General features: G+C 34.5%; 1 protein-coding gene across 1 annotated transcript in view; it reads left to right on the forward strand.

Moving 5' to 3' along the window:
- LOC149783535 (uncharacterized) overlaps window positions 1-14,804 on the forward strand; it is a 73,059-nt gene that overhangs the window by 39,001 nt on the left and 19,254 nt on the right. Inside the window, exons 9-11 of the mRNA XM_089931797.1 lie at window positions 546-619; window positions 7,054-9,003; window positions 14,601-14,708. Of these exons, the coding sequence (XP_089787923.1) occupies window positions 546-619; window positions 7,054-9,003; window positions 14,601-14,708 (2,132 nt within the window). The remainder of the gene's footprint in view (window positions 1-545; window positions 620-7,053; window positions 9,004-14,600; window positions 14,709-14,804) is intronic.

The raw sequence follows: 14,804 nt of genomic DNA on the forward strand, positions 1-14,804 counted from the left end.
GATTATATGATTGTCTTTGATGCATATAATTTTATACTTCAGACCTATATACATTTTAATATTATTGTGTTTTTCTGAAGTGGTGCTGTTATTTTGTATAACTCTTACTTTCTTTTTCATGGAATTTCATAAATATATTGCTACTAACTTGTAAATTATATGATGCAATTAAATATTTCATGTTCTAAAAGAATCTGGATAGAATACCCCTCCCCTCCTACCCCCAGCTACAAAATGTAAGCAGTGGGAAAATATTGATTAATACTTCTCTGTTTTCAGGTGGTGATGACAATCCAAAGACATTTGTACAGTTTGTTGATTTATCTGTTATCAGATGGTGATGACATGCCAAAGATATACAGTTTGTTTATTCTTTTTTTCCAGGTGGTGATGACATTCCAAAGATAGCATACAGTTTGTTTATTTGTCTGTTTCCAGGTGGTGATGACATACCAAAGGTATCATACAGTTTGTTTACTCTTTGTTTCCAGGTGGTGATGACATTCCAAAGATAGCATACAGTTTGTTTATTTGTCTGTTTACAGGTGGTGGTGACAATCCAAAGACAACTGTTCAGTTTGTTCATTTGACAAAGGGAGATAACACAATGACAAATCCTGTAAGTATTATACAGGTGGATTTAATATTGCTTGGATTTAAACAGTTTCTGTTTGCAGAATTGATTGTGGAAAGTAGTTAAAATTGAAGAAGTCGCAGATACCCATTGAGGTACTGTCTTTTTGAAAATTGTCTCTGTAATTAAACTTCTTCAGAAATTGATTTAAATAATATTTATTTGCACAAGTCATTGTGGAAAGAACCTAACATCAAACAAGAGGTGTAGAGGATTGAGAAACAAGCATAAGCTTTTTACAAGCTCTCTCATTAACAATAATGTTTATTTTTATAATGTGGACAATGTGTTTAATGAAAGCTTAATGTTGCCTACATTAAAACTTGCTATATAGTAAATGCTGATGTGGTCATGTAGGTACATTTATTTAACTTAAATTAAATATTATGGGTTGTTCTAAAGTTTAATACTAATTTCGTTTAAAAAAGTTTATTTGATCCTGATTATTGCTCAGCACTTTTAACTTTCATCAAGATACTTCCAGAGGAAATTATCGATTGCTGTGTACTTTTGCAATGGTGGCCAGGTACTAAACTGGGTCAAGAAAAGAGCATGTCAGGTCAAATCATCCAAATGTTTTTTTCTTCTTCAACATGCATAGTTTTATTGTGACATCACAGCACATGACATTCGTTCCAGTTTGTACTGGATCACACCTTAAGGTTGACCTCATCCAAAAATGTCCACATCATTTAACATTGAGTTTTGCTATATGTGTTTGTTGGGGCATATAAATAGTAACCTTCCAAAAGCAATATGGCTGTAACAAGGATCAAAATAAAGTGAATAACTGCCAGTCAAAGATATGTTGAATCAAGTTCTAAAAAATGACAATTTTGACTAAAATAGTCGGTACTGAAAACGTGCATGGCATGTATGGACTTTAACTATAATGAGGTATTATAGTAAAATTGTACATACATTATTTACAACAGATATATTTTACTGTACACTTGCAAAGCAACAAATGAGGAAAAAACAGAAATCATACAACAATATACATAGAGGGCATACAACAATATACATAGAGAGCATACAGCAATATACAGAGAGGGCATGCAACTATATACATATAGGGCATACAACAATATTCATAGATTGCATACAACAATATACATAGAGAGCATATACATAGAGGCATACAAAAATATACATAGAGGGCATACAACAATATACATAGATTGCATATAACAACATACATAGAGAGCATATACATAGAGGCATACAACAATATACATAGAGAGCATACAACAATATACATAGAGACATACAACAATATACATAGAGAGCATACAACGATATACAGAGAGGGCATACAACAATATACATACAGAGCATACAGCAATTTACATATAGAACATATAACAATATACATACAGAGCATATAACAATATACATAAATGGCATACAACAATATATATAGAGAGCATACAACAATATACAGAGAGGGCATGCAACAATATACATAGAGAGCATACAAGCATATACATAGAGGGCATACAACAATATACATAGAGAGCATACAACCATACACATAGAGAGCATGCAACAATATACATAGAGACATACAACAATATACATAGAGAGCATGCAACCATACACATAGAGAGCATGCAACAATATAGATAGAGAGCATGCAACAATATACATATAGAGCATACAACAATATAGATAGAGAGCATACAACAATATACATAGAGAGCATGCAACCATACACATAGAGAGCATGCAACAATATACATAGAGAGCATGCAACAATATACATATAGAGCATACAACAATATAGATAGAGAGCATACAACAATATACATAGAGAGCATACAACCATACACATAGAGAGCATGCAACCATACACATAGAGAGCATGCAACAATATACATATAGAGCATGCAACAATATAGATAGAGAGCATGCAACAATATAGATAGAGAGCATACAACCATACACATAGAGAGCATACAACAATATACATAGAGAGCATGCAACAATATAGATAGAGAGCATGCAACAATATAGATAGAGAGCATACAACCATACACATAGAGAGCATACAACAATATACATAGAGAGCATGCAACAATATAGATAGAGAGCATGCAACAATATAGATAGAGAGCATACAACCATACACATAGAGAGCATACAACAATATACATAGAGAGCATGCAACAATATACATAGAGAGCATACAACCATACACATAGAGAGCATACAACCATACACATAGAGAGCATGCAACAATATACATAGAGAGCATGCAACAATATAGATAGAGAGCATACAACCATACACATAGAGAGCATACAACAATATACATAGAGAGCATGCAACAATATAGATAGAGAGCATACAACAATGTACATATAGAGCATACAACAATATAGATAGAGAGCATGCAACAATATAGATAGAGAGCATACAACCATACACATAGAGAGCATACAACAATATACATAGAGAGCATGCAACAATATAGATAGAGAGCATACAACAATATAGATAGAGAGCATACAACCATACACATAGAGAGCATACAACAATATACATAGAGAGCATGCAACAATATAGATAGAGAGCATGCAACAATATAGATAGAGAGCATGCAACAATATACATAGAGAGCATACAACCATACACATAGAGAGCATGCAACAATATACATAGAGAGCATGCAACAATATACATAGAGAGCATGCAACAATATAGATAGAGAGCATACAACAATATACATATAGAGCATACAACAATATACATAGAGAGCATACAACAATATACATAGAGGGCATACAACCATACACATAGAGAGCATATACATAGAAGCATATAACAATATACATAGAGAGCATACAACAATATACATAGAGAGCATACAACAATATACATAGAGAGCATACAACCATACACATAGAGAGCATGCAACAATATACATAGAGAGCATGCAACAATATACATAGAGAGCATACAACAATACACATAGAGAGCATGCAACAATATACATATAGAGCATACAACCATACACATAGAGAGCATGCAACAATATACATAGAGAGCATGCAACAATATACATAGAGAGCATGCAACAATATACATAGAGAGCATGCAACAATATACATAGAGAGCATGCAACAATATAGATAGAGAGCATACAACCATACACATAGAGAGCATACAACAATATACATAGAGAGCATGCAACAATATAGATAGAGAGCATACAACAATATACATATAGAGCATACAACAATATACATAGAGAGCATACAACCATACACATAGAGAGCATGCAACAATATACATAGAGAGCATGCAACAATATACATAGAGAGCATGCAACAATATAGATAGAGAGCATACAACAATATACATATAGAGCATACAACAATATACATAGAGAGCATACAACAATATACATAGAGGGCATACAACCATACACATAGAGAGCATATACATAGAAGCATATAACAATATACATAGAGAGCATACAACAATATAGATAGAGAGCATATACATAGAAGCATATAACAATATACATAGAGGGCATACAACAAAATACATAGAGACATACAACAATATACATAGAGAGCATATACATAGAGGCATATAACAATATACACAGAGGCATACAACACTATACATAGAGAGCATATACATAGAGGCATATACCAATATACACTGTACATAGAGGCATACAACAATATATATAGAGATATACAACAACATACATAGACGGCATACAACAACATAGAGAGCATGCAACAATATACATAGAGGGCATACAACAATATACATAGAGAGCATGTAACAATATACATAGACAGCATACAATAATATACATAAGGGTATACAAGCATATACATAGATTGCATACAACAACATACATAGAGAGCATATACATAGCATACAACAATATTCATAGATACATACAACAATATACATAGAGAGCATACAGTAATATACATAGAGAGCATACAACAATGTACAAGAACAGAAAATAAGCAAGAGACCTTGAAGAAAATTTTGAACTGCAGTTTTGCATAAACTAAGCTTTAATTCAGTTAACATAACCTTCAATCTGATTAAAATTAGTTATCCACTGTCTTACATGAAGTTCTGGCAGCAACCACTTATGGGTCATGTTCTAGTGACCTATGTTATTACCATAATTGCTAATTTTATTAGTCAGTCAGATGAAATCTTATACCTTCTTGTTTGGGAGACTGAGCAGGTTGGCTGAAGAGCATCATTGTGTGCCAAACGATGTTATTCACTTTCAAATTTCTGAAAAATGCATTTCCCTTGGCTAATTCAAAGGTCACCAGAACATGACCTCTAAGTGGTTGCTGTCAAATCTTCATGTTGGACAGTGGAGATCAGATTTTAGTCAGATTGGCATAACCTTTTATTTAAGTGTACCAGTAGATCAACCGAAGATGTTATGAGTGTACCTTTGTTTCCATAAGAAAGTCCATCAAGTGTTGCTATAGTAATGCCCTTTCAACCTATTTAACTTAATGCCAGTGCCATTTATATGCAGTAGTATGCAATCCATAATAAAAAAAATCATTTTTACCTTTATCACAAAAATAGAAAATGGGAACAGTTTTGTTACGTCTGTTCTCATTATTGAGCCATATTATATTTCAGATTGGTACATAAAGACATTTTTCACTAGTACAAAATCTAGTCAGAATTCCTAATATTGTTGTTACATCATAACCTGCTTTCAAGTATTCAGAAATTGCTATTTGTCTCATTTGAAATAATTGTTTTGCATTATTATTTGGCAGCTATCATAACTCAGTTTAGCGGCCCACGGTGGCTGTATAGACACACATCATTAAATATACTACTTATCTATTTTGTCACAAATTGCATACTGCATGTATATTGACTATGTGACTTTCCTTTCACCAGTTGGCTACTTACCCATACATATTGAAGTCACATAGTCAATATACATGCATTATGCAATTTGTGACAAAATAGATGAGTAGTATATTTAATGATGCCCTGAGGTATTCATGAATACAAATACAGTTATTTTCATTTTCATTTTAACTAGATCTCTGGAGCCAATAGTTATTTTCATTTTCATTTTAACTAAATCTCTGGAGACAATGATATATTGGGTTTGGAAGATGGAAATAGAGTGGACATTTCTAATCTCAACTGGAGTACTATTCCAGAGTAAAGTTCCAGAGAATTGGATATTTTTTTTTGAATAATTGTTTTTATACTGTTTGGTAGACATTGATCGCAGGTGGGAAGTATTGCAAGATAGCCTATACTGGAACAGTGATTGTAAATATTCAGGAGCACTGTTATTGGATATCCTATGCATTTATTTGGCTTTTCTCAAATGTATTTGGTCTTTAATAGGTAATATTTTTAACTTATCAGCTAAATTTTCTTTACTTTCTTTTGGGATTGATAGCAAGTAAATATTTAGTTGGTAAGTTTGAAATATTACCAATTGATGAGATTGTCTAAGTGTTTACAAAGCTGAATGCACAAATTGTTAATCACTAATTGACTGTTGAGACCATTGCGCACTGAGTACTTTCTTCTGAGAAAACACAGCACTTGACATGTGTACTTTGAAGGCCAAAGTAAAGTTCATTTCAGATTGAGTAATCTACAGAATAGTCTGAGTTTGCCTGCCAATTCAGATATTTGGACATTTTTATGAACAAAATATCTAAAATGGTGTGAGTGAATTGTTACTTTTTGAAGTTACTGACCATACATAAATTTACTTCATGGGTTGTTTTCTTATCTGTTTCTCTTAATGAACAGTACGTTGTTGTGGACCAGGGCCATCTAAGGTCCTGGTCCAGTGAGTCAAAAATAGAAATTTTAGGCCCCATAGAAGGATAAAATTTGAATTGAATTGGTCATTACCAGTTGGATCTGTCAAGATAGTTAATATATGAGATGAAATTGTCATTACCAAAAAGGTCTGTCAAGATGGAGAGATGATGTATGAAATAACATAAATTGTCATTACAACATAAATATAAATCTCAGTATGTCATCATAGCAGAAAGAAATATGAATCTACATTACCTTTATTAACATGCAGAGATATAGGATCTGTCAAGATAGAGAAAATGAAGCAAAATTCTCAGAATAGATATTGCTAATGTATAAAATTGCCAGGATAGATGGAAAATCAGTACTAATGTATGAACAGAAATTATGTCAAAATTAAGGGGGGAAAAAACAATAATCTGTTTTAGTTTTACTAACAAATAAAGAAACAAAATCTCTCCATATAGAGAAGAAAAATCTTAATGAATAAACAATCTAGAGGATTAATGAAATAAAAGAATAATTGCAAAAGGAGACTTTACAAGTATTTTTAAGAACTTTTTGGATATATGACCACATATTTAAAAAAAAATGTCTTCTCATTTCAGACAAGTCCTGCCATAACAACAACTGATGCTGCAGAGACTCCAAAAGGTGGATCCTGTTCTGCAGACAATGTCAAAAACACAACTGTTGCCATGGCAACAATCCCTCTGGGAGGATTTGTGCCACCCATACAAGCAACACCTATTAACATCCAATCTTCAGATCAGCTTAAATCATTGTTAAAGAGTGGTCCAATAGTTGGTCAGCTAATCAGGCAAGAAACTGGCAAACTTGATCTAACCAGTGAATCAAGCACCACAACTGTATTTATTCCATTTCAGTTTAGTCACCCATTCTCCGGTTCAGAGATTATCATATCCCCAGTCAAGGTAGGTAACTCTCATGAGTTTGCAATTCTCTCCCCTGTGAAAAAGTCAGCTGGTACTGCATGCATTACTCATTCAGACTCAATAAAGTCACCTGCCAGTGATACATTAGTTACATCTCTTCCACTGTATCAGAAGGAGGAAAACACACTTGTGCTGGCTTCACTGAAGCCAGGAAATAATGAAGATGGGAGTTTTCATGTTGTAAGAACTCAGCCAGTGAATGTATGTGAAATGTCTTCTTATGAAAATAAATTAAATTCAAAGAACCAGAGCTTTGCTGTAGTAGAGAACCCTTCCTCTGGTATGGACATTTTCCCCCAAGATCGCAAAGAGAGGACTTTAACAGGTGCTACTGATAAAAATCCAGTTTGGTCACAGTTAGACTCAATGGGACCAACTGGTGCAGAAAAATTTGTTTGTAGTATTTGTGGTAAACATTTTCCAGAGAAACAGCAGTTGATTTTACATTACAAAGCCCATATTATTGAAAAACCTTTCAGGTGTGGCACATGTTCAGTTTCATTCAAAGCTGAGAGTCAGCTTCATAAGCATTGTGGCTCTGAGCAACATTTGTCGACTGTGGAAAAGAACACCGAGGGAACCGATAGGTTGGCAGAGAATCCTCGTCCATTTCACTGCGATCTTTGTCAAACAGCTTTTAGAATAAAAGGGCATCTAGTCAAACATTTTAGATCCAAAGCACATTTTACCGCTATTGAGAGCACTGGAAAGCTTGCAGTTGGCTCTTACGAAAAAGTAGAAAAGTTCCTGAATTATATTAACACTTCTGATCATGAAGAATTCATGGAGGCAGTTAAAGCTGTCATTAGTGGAGACTGCAGTAAACTTAAGACTGAGCCTGGTGAAAAGGCATTGGAAGATGTACAGTCTCTATTTAAAGATATTGATTCTTTTCCCGGTGCAACATTTCAAGATGGTGGCAAATGTCAGGGTCATATCGTTGTTATTGAAACTGAGTCTTTGGAAAATCAAAGTGTAATGGAGCAGATTTCACATGGTCATTTTCAGAAACATTTAAAAATGGTATACAAGGCTCCCACATTGGGTTCTGGTGAAAGAGTCCGTGTAGAATTAAATCCAGATTACATAGAACTTGGTGATATTGGCCGTAATAATAGGGCAAATGTTTCAGATGATTCATGTAGTGAAAGAGATATGGGAGATATATCTGACAAAAATCTTGAAACTTTAGGAAATTATGTCAGACATATGACCACTGAGGACAAACCTGACACATTAAATGTACATGGTACATCTCCAGCTTTCAATATTGGAAAGGTGACAGTTCCTGGGGGCACAACATGTAGCCCTGCTGTCACTTCAGGGAGCAGTACTCCAGTTGATGCTAGTCAAGGGGGCATAACACTAGCAGTTTCCAGAGGAACCACAACCCCAGGAGTCTCCACCCCAGGGGTTGCCATATCTACTATTGTCCCACAAGATGGTACCACTGTCAGTCACATTTCATCAACAATCAACAGATCAACTGTGGTCACGTCTGGTGTAGCCACTGCAACCAGAGCCACAATGAGTGTGGTGACTGAGGGGCCACATTTGTGTGGGATCTGTAGGCAAGGATTCAAGGACATTAACATGTTGAAGGTAAGAATACAAGAATTTAGATAAATTAAGCACATTTTAAGTTTCCAGCATATAGATGTGCATATTGCATCTTGTGTGCAGTTTTTTTTAGCTTTTTCACACACTATGCAATGAGGTCACATGATCAGTCATTTGTATCCTTTAATGGATGGTAGATTCTTTTTTAGACATGGTATGGACATGTGAGATATTTTCTCAAATTTATTGACACCTACTGTAAAAAGAAGGTTAATTCTATGATAGATTGATTTAATAAAGGAACATCTAATTCAGGTGTTGGCAGCTTATGGCACATGTGCCAACAGGTGGCATGTGAAGAGGAATTTTTGTGGCACATGAAGGACAGCCAAAAATCTTGATTTATACAGTGTTACTCTCTTACTGGTGGCATGCACTTGATCATTTTGTAATCAATCTGGAAAAAGTGGCACACTGAGTAAAATAGGTTGCCGACCCCTGATCTGATTTGTTATTTTGTTGACATGAAAGTTAGAAGTTTTTAAGTTTTAAGCATTATTAATCAATGTTCCATTTAGCTTGACTATCTTATGCCATTCACTGTGGTAGCCCTCTTATATGATCACTGCTGATTGTAAAAGTCCTGCATATTTGCTATCCACTGCGGTAGCCCTCTTATATGATCACTGTTGATTGTGAAAGTCCCGCATATTTTGCAATCCACTTTGGTAGCCCTCTTATATGATCACTGTTGATTGTGAAAGTCCTGCATATTTTGCAATCCACTGTGGTAGCCCTCTTATATGATCACTGTTGATTGTGAAAGCCCCGCATATTTTGCAATCCACTGTGGTAGCCCTTTTATATGGTCACTGTTGATTGTGAAAGCCCCGCATATTTTTCCATCCACTGTAGTTACTGTTATGAACCTAAGTCTAAAAATATGTAACAGAAAGAAAGTATAATCAACAAGCAATTTGTTTCCCTACAATATAAAATTCAGATTAAATGTCCTATAACAAGTTCAAAAATATAATATTCCTGATATAACACAATGATGTAATCCAGAATGTTTTTGAATTAATTCACAAAAATCTAAAGTAATGTATTAATCCAAAGGTGAGTGAGCAATTCCAGTGAATATTTTAAATAAATAATTCTTCACAACTCTTATCTTATTTCAAGAACACAGATGTAAACTCTGATCACAAATGGTTTCCTATAGACTGATCTAAAACAGGAATTAATTATTTGCTTATCGAATCCCTATTTACACACATTTTCACTTGACATGTTGTAAAAGAATTTGAAGCAATCCAATGGAAAGAATCTAGTCTAATTGTAAACAAAACTATCCTTGAACTCAAATGCATTGCAAACATTTTGTTTACAACTTAGTCATGGACAAAAGTTAAGCACACAATATAAATTAAGTATACACAAAATTGCAATCTGCTGTAGCACCTGTACATCCTAATTGTTGATTGCGGAAGCCCAAATTATTATACCTTCTTCAGTAGACCATTATGTCATGATTATAGGAAGTACATTGCATTGATAAGTCATCAACACAAATTATGATATTCTCCTTACCAATAATCTAGTAGCCTTCAAAGAAACCACCTGGCTCAGTAAGACCACTCAATTTAATGTCCAGTCAGGTAATGTAGATGCTACAAAAGACACATGTTACAAGACACACTGTCTTCAGAGACAGTATGTTCATTTCAGTCAGTAAGGACACATTCCTTTGAATGGTTCTTTATATTCTTTATGGTATTATTATTATTATTATTATTATTATTATTTATGGAAATTTTTTCAGTAAGTGTCTTAATATTGTGTTATTGTGTTTCAGAAATCTGTATGTAGCCAGCGTCACCAGCACTTGAAACGATAAAAATTCCAGGAAGAAATTTTGAATAATAAACCTATATTATGTTGAAATGTCTTTTTAGACAATAAGTTACATAATCGGATATATCTTCTTTTCTTGTTATTATTACACTAATGATACTGTGAGCTTCCTCCTGCATTATTGTTCTGATGTGATGTTAAACACTAGTACATACATATGTGCATATCCTTCTGCATTATTGTGCTGATCTCCTGCATTATCATGTTGAGTTGCCATTTAATGCTAGTACATATACATTTATATCCTCCTGCCACTGAGTTGTCATTTAACACTAATACATGTACATATATATCTTCTTGCCACTGAGTTGTCATTTAACACTAATACATGTACATACATATCCTCCTGCCACTGAGTTGTCATTTAACACTAATACATGTACGTACATATTCTCCTGCATCATCGTGTTGCCATTAACACTAGTACATACATATCCTCCTGCCACTGAGTTGTCATTTAACACTAATACATGTACGTACATATTCTCCTGCATCATCGTGTTGCCATTAACACTAGTACATACATATCCTCCTGCCACTGAGTTGTCATTTAACACTAATACATGTACGTACATATTCTTCTGCCACTGAGTTGTCATTTAACACTAATACATGTACGTACATATTCTCCTGCCACTGAGTTGTCATTTAACACTAATACATGTACGTACATATCCTCCTGCATTATCGTGTTGAGTTGCCATTTAATGCTAGTGCATGTACATACATATCCTCCTGCCACTGAGTTGTCATTTAACACTAATACATGTACGTACATATTCTCCTGCCACTGAGTTGTCATTTAACACTAATACATGTACATACATATCCTCCTGCCACTGAGTTGTCATTTAACACTAATACATGTACATACATATCTCTTCTGCCACTGAGTTGTCATTTAACACTAATGCATGTACGTACATATCCTCCTGCCACTGAGTTGTCATTTAACACTAATACATGTACATACATATTCTCCTGCATTATCATGTTGAGTTGCCATTTAACACTAATACATGTACATACGTATCCTCCTGCATTATCGTGTTGAGTTGCCATTTAACACTAATACATGTACATACATATCCTCCTGCATTATCGTGTTGAGTTGTCATTTAACACTAATACATGTACATACGTATCCTCCTGCCACTGAGTTGTCATTTAACACTAATACATATATGTAAATATTCTCCTGCATCATCGTGTTGCCATTAACACTAGTACATATATATCTCTCCAGGGGGCCCCGAGTGGCCGAGTGGTCTAAAGCGCTCTCCGTTACGGATCACTGCCATCTCACCTCTGTCTGCGTGGGTTCGAGTCTCGGATTCAGCCAATGTTGGTATGTGAGAAAGCTTGCCAGTAGCTTCTCATGGGTCGGTGGTTCTTTCCGGGGTTTTCCCGGGTTCTTCCTCCACCATTAATACTGGCCGCCATGTATAGCCTATCGTGTGCTGAAAAATGGCGTTAAACCCTACAACAACAACAACATATCTCTCCTGCCACTGAGTTGTCATTTAACACTAATACCTTTACATATATATCCTCCTGCCACTGAGTTGTCATTTAACACTAATACATGTACATATATATCCTCCTGCCACTGAGTTGTCATTTAACACTAATACATGTACATACATATCCTCCTGCCACTGAGTTGTCATTTAACACTAATACATGTACGTACATATCCTCCTGCCACTTAGTTGTCATTTAACACTAATACATGTACATACATATTCTCCTGCATCATCGTGTTCCCATTAACACTAGTACATACATATCCTCCTGCCATCTAGTTGCCATTTAACACTAATACATACATATCCTCCTGCCATCTAGTTGCCATTTAACACTAATACATACATATCCTCCTGCCATCTAGTTGCCATTTAACACTAATACATACATATCCTCCTGCCATCTAGTTGCCATTTAACACTAATACATACATATCCTCCTGCCATCTAGTTGCCATTTAACACTAATACATACATATTCTCCTGCATTATCTTGTTGAGTTGCTGTTAAATACTAATACATACTGTTATGTCTCTATGGTCTTATACTTAGTATATGTAACACAAAGAGCAATGCTAACAAGTTTCATAAAATTCAACAAATAATTAAATTCTCTAAGTTACAAGGTGAAAATTTAAGAAGAACTTACAGTATTTTTATTAAATCCCAAATAATCCTAAATGTTCTATCACAAGTCCAAAGGCATAGCTTTCTGATTGAATTCCAATCTTGAATGTGTTAATGAACCAATAGCCTTGAACAGTTAGATGTACTAACAGTCTTGATATATTGCAATGATATAATCCCGAATGTGTCTGAAATGGGTCCTCAATAATCCCAAAGCATTATTTTAGTCCAAAATGTCAATGAGCACTTTGTAATTCCAATGAATAATTTTAAAAAATAATTCCTCACAAATTATATCTAAACACAATCAAAGTGATTCAGTTAGACTGATTTTAGGTTAGGAATGAATGATTGTGATGTAAACAGCCTTGCAGAAAAGCTAAGACACAATAAGATGACCAGGATGTGGGTAATTTTCCCATCATATTGATAAACAAATTCGCTTTCTAGAACATTCTGACTTTTGTAAATAAGGATAAACAGTAATATTTTCAAGGGAAAAATAAGTCCTGAACTTGAATCCAAGTAAACTTGTTTACCAATGATCATCTTAAACTATAATCTACAATCATGGACAAAAGTTAACTATGTTAATATTTTGTTTACCAATGACCCATGTAAACTACAATCATTGATGAAAGGTTAAACACACAATATAGATATACATAACAATACATTCATGTCCTTCTGAATTAGTACACTGACATTGAGACTAATAGCTGAAGACACCTTAGTGCTTAGCACATATCTTAGACTTCTTGATTTGACATTTAACATGAGCACTAAGATCCATAGCATTATAAAATCTTACAGGTTTCCCATATTACACAGGTCTGGAAGTTTCTGAAGCAATAGATTCATTTAAATATAATATGTATCAGCAAGAAACTTCACGGTTATAAATGTATTCATCAGCAATTTCTCAGCATATATCTGGTATGAAGACATGATTGGTATTTATTGGCATTCCTCTTAGCAGCTAAATAAATTGGTGAGTGGACCTTATTTACTCAGCCTGTTAACTTTTGTATGTTTAAACAGAGCACAAATTTGAATGTCTTTCAAAGAAATTTGAATGTCTTTCAAAGTAAATAATGTCAGTCCCATGGTTTCTTCTGTGATGTGTTTGCTAAGAAATTACTGGAGAAATCAATCATGGAGTTTGTGGTGAAATATGCCATTGTAAAGACTCCATCTTATTGGACAAATCCAGATCATAGCAGTCTGGGAATCCTGTAATATTTTATAATTTCATGGACCCTGTGAGTTACACTGATGCTAATTTTCTAAATCAGAAAGTCAAGAATCAGTTTCAAAGCACTAAGGAATCCTCAGGCTGGTGGATATCCTAATCAACAAGTCAAAATCAGTGTTAAGCACTAGGGAATCCTCAGGCTGGTGGATATCCTAATCAACAAGTCTGATATCAGTGTTTCGCATTAATACAGTCTCAGCCAAGATGGTAAGTAAGTTGGTATGTAAGATATGTACAGTATTTGATAACAGCTTTCAATACTTACTTTGATATTCAGTATTTTAACATTGAATCATAATAATTCTAATTGTAGAATCACCTTATAACCCATGCTGAGCTGCGACCATATGTGTGTGAATATTGCGATGCAGGTTTCACCAATGCACAGTCCCTGAAGATACACCTAAATACCCACACACAGGTAAGTACGCCTTACCACCAACAAGCTGTCTATTATTGCTGGCTAATTGGAGTTAGAACTGATATTGATCAACTGCATCCTTGTATTGATTGGTTT

Source organism: Sinohyriopsis cumingii, chromosome 14 (genome assembly GCF_028554795.1).
Source record: "Sinohyriopsis cumingii isolate HCF-2022 chromosome 14, ASM2855479v2, whole genome shotgun sequence".
In the NCBI taxonomy this organism is placed as follows: Eukaryota; Metazoa; Mollusca; class Bivalvia; order Unionida; family Unionidae; genus Sinohyriopsis; species Sinohyriopsis cumingii.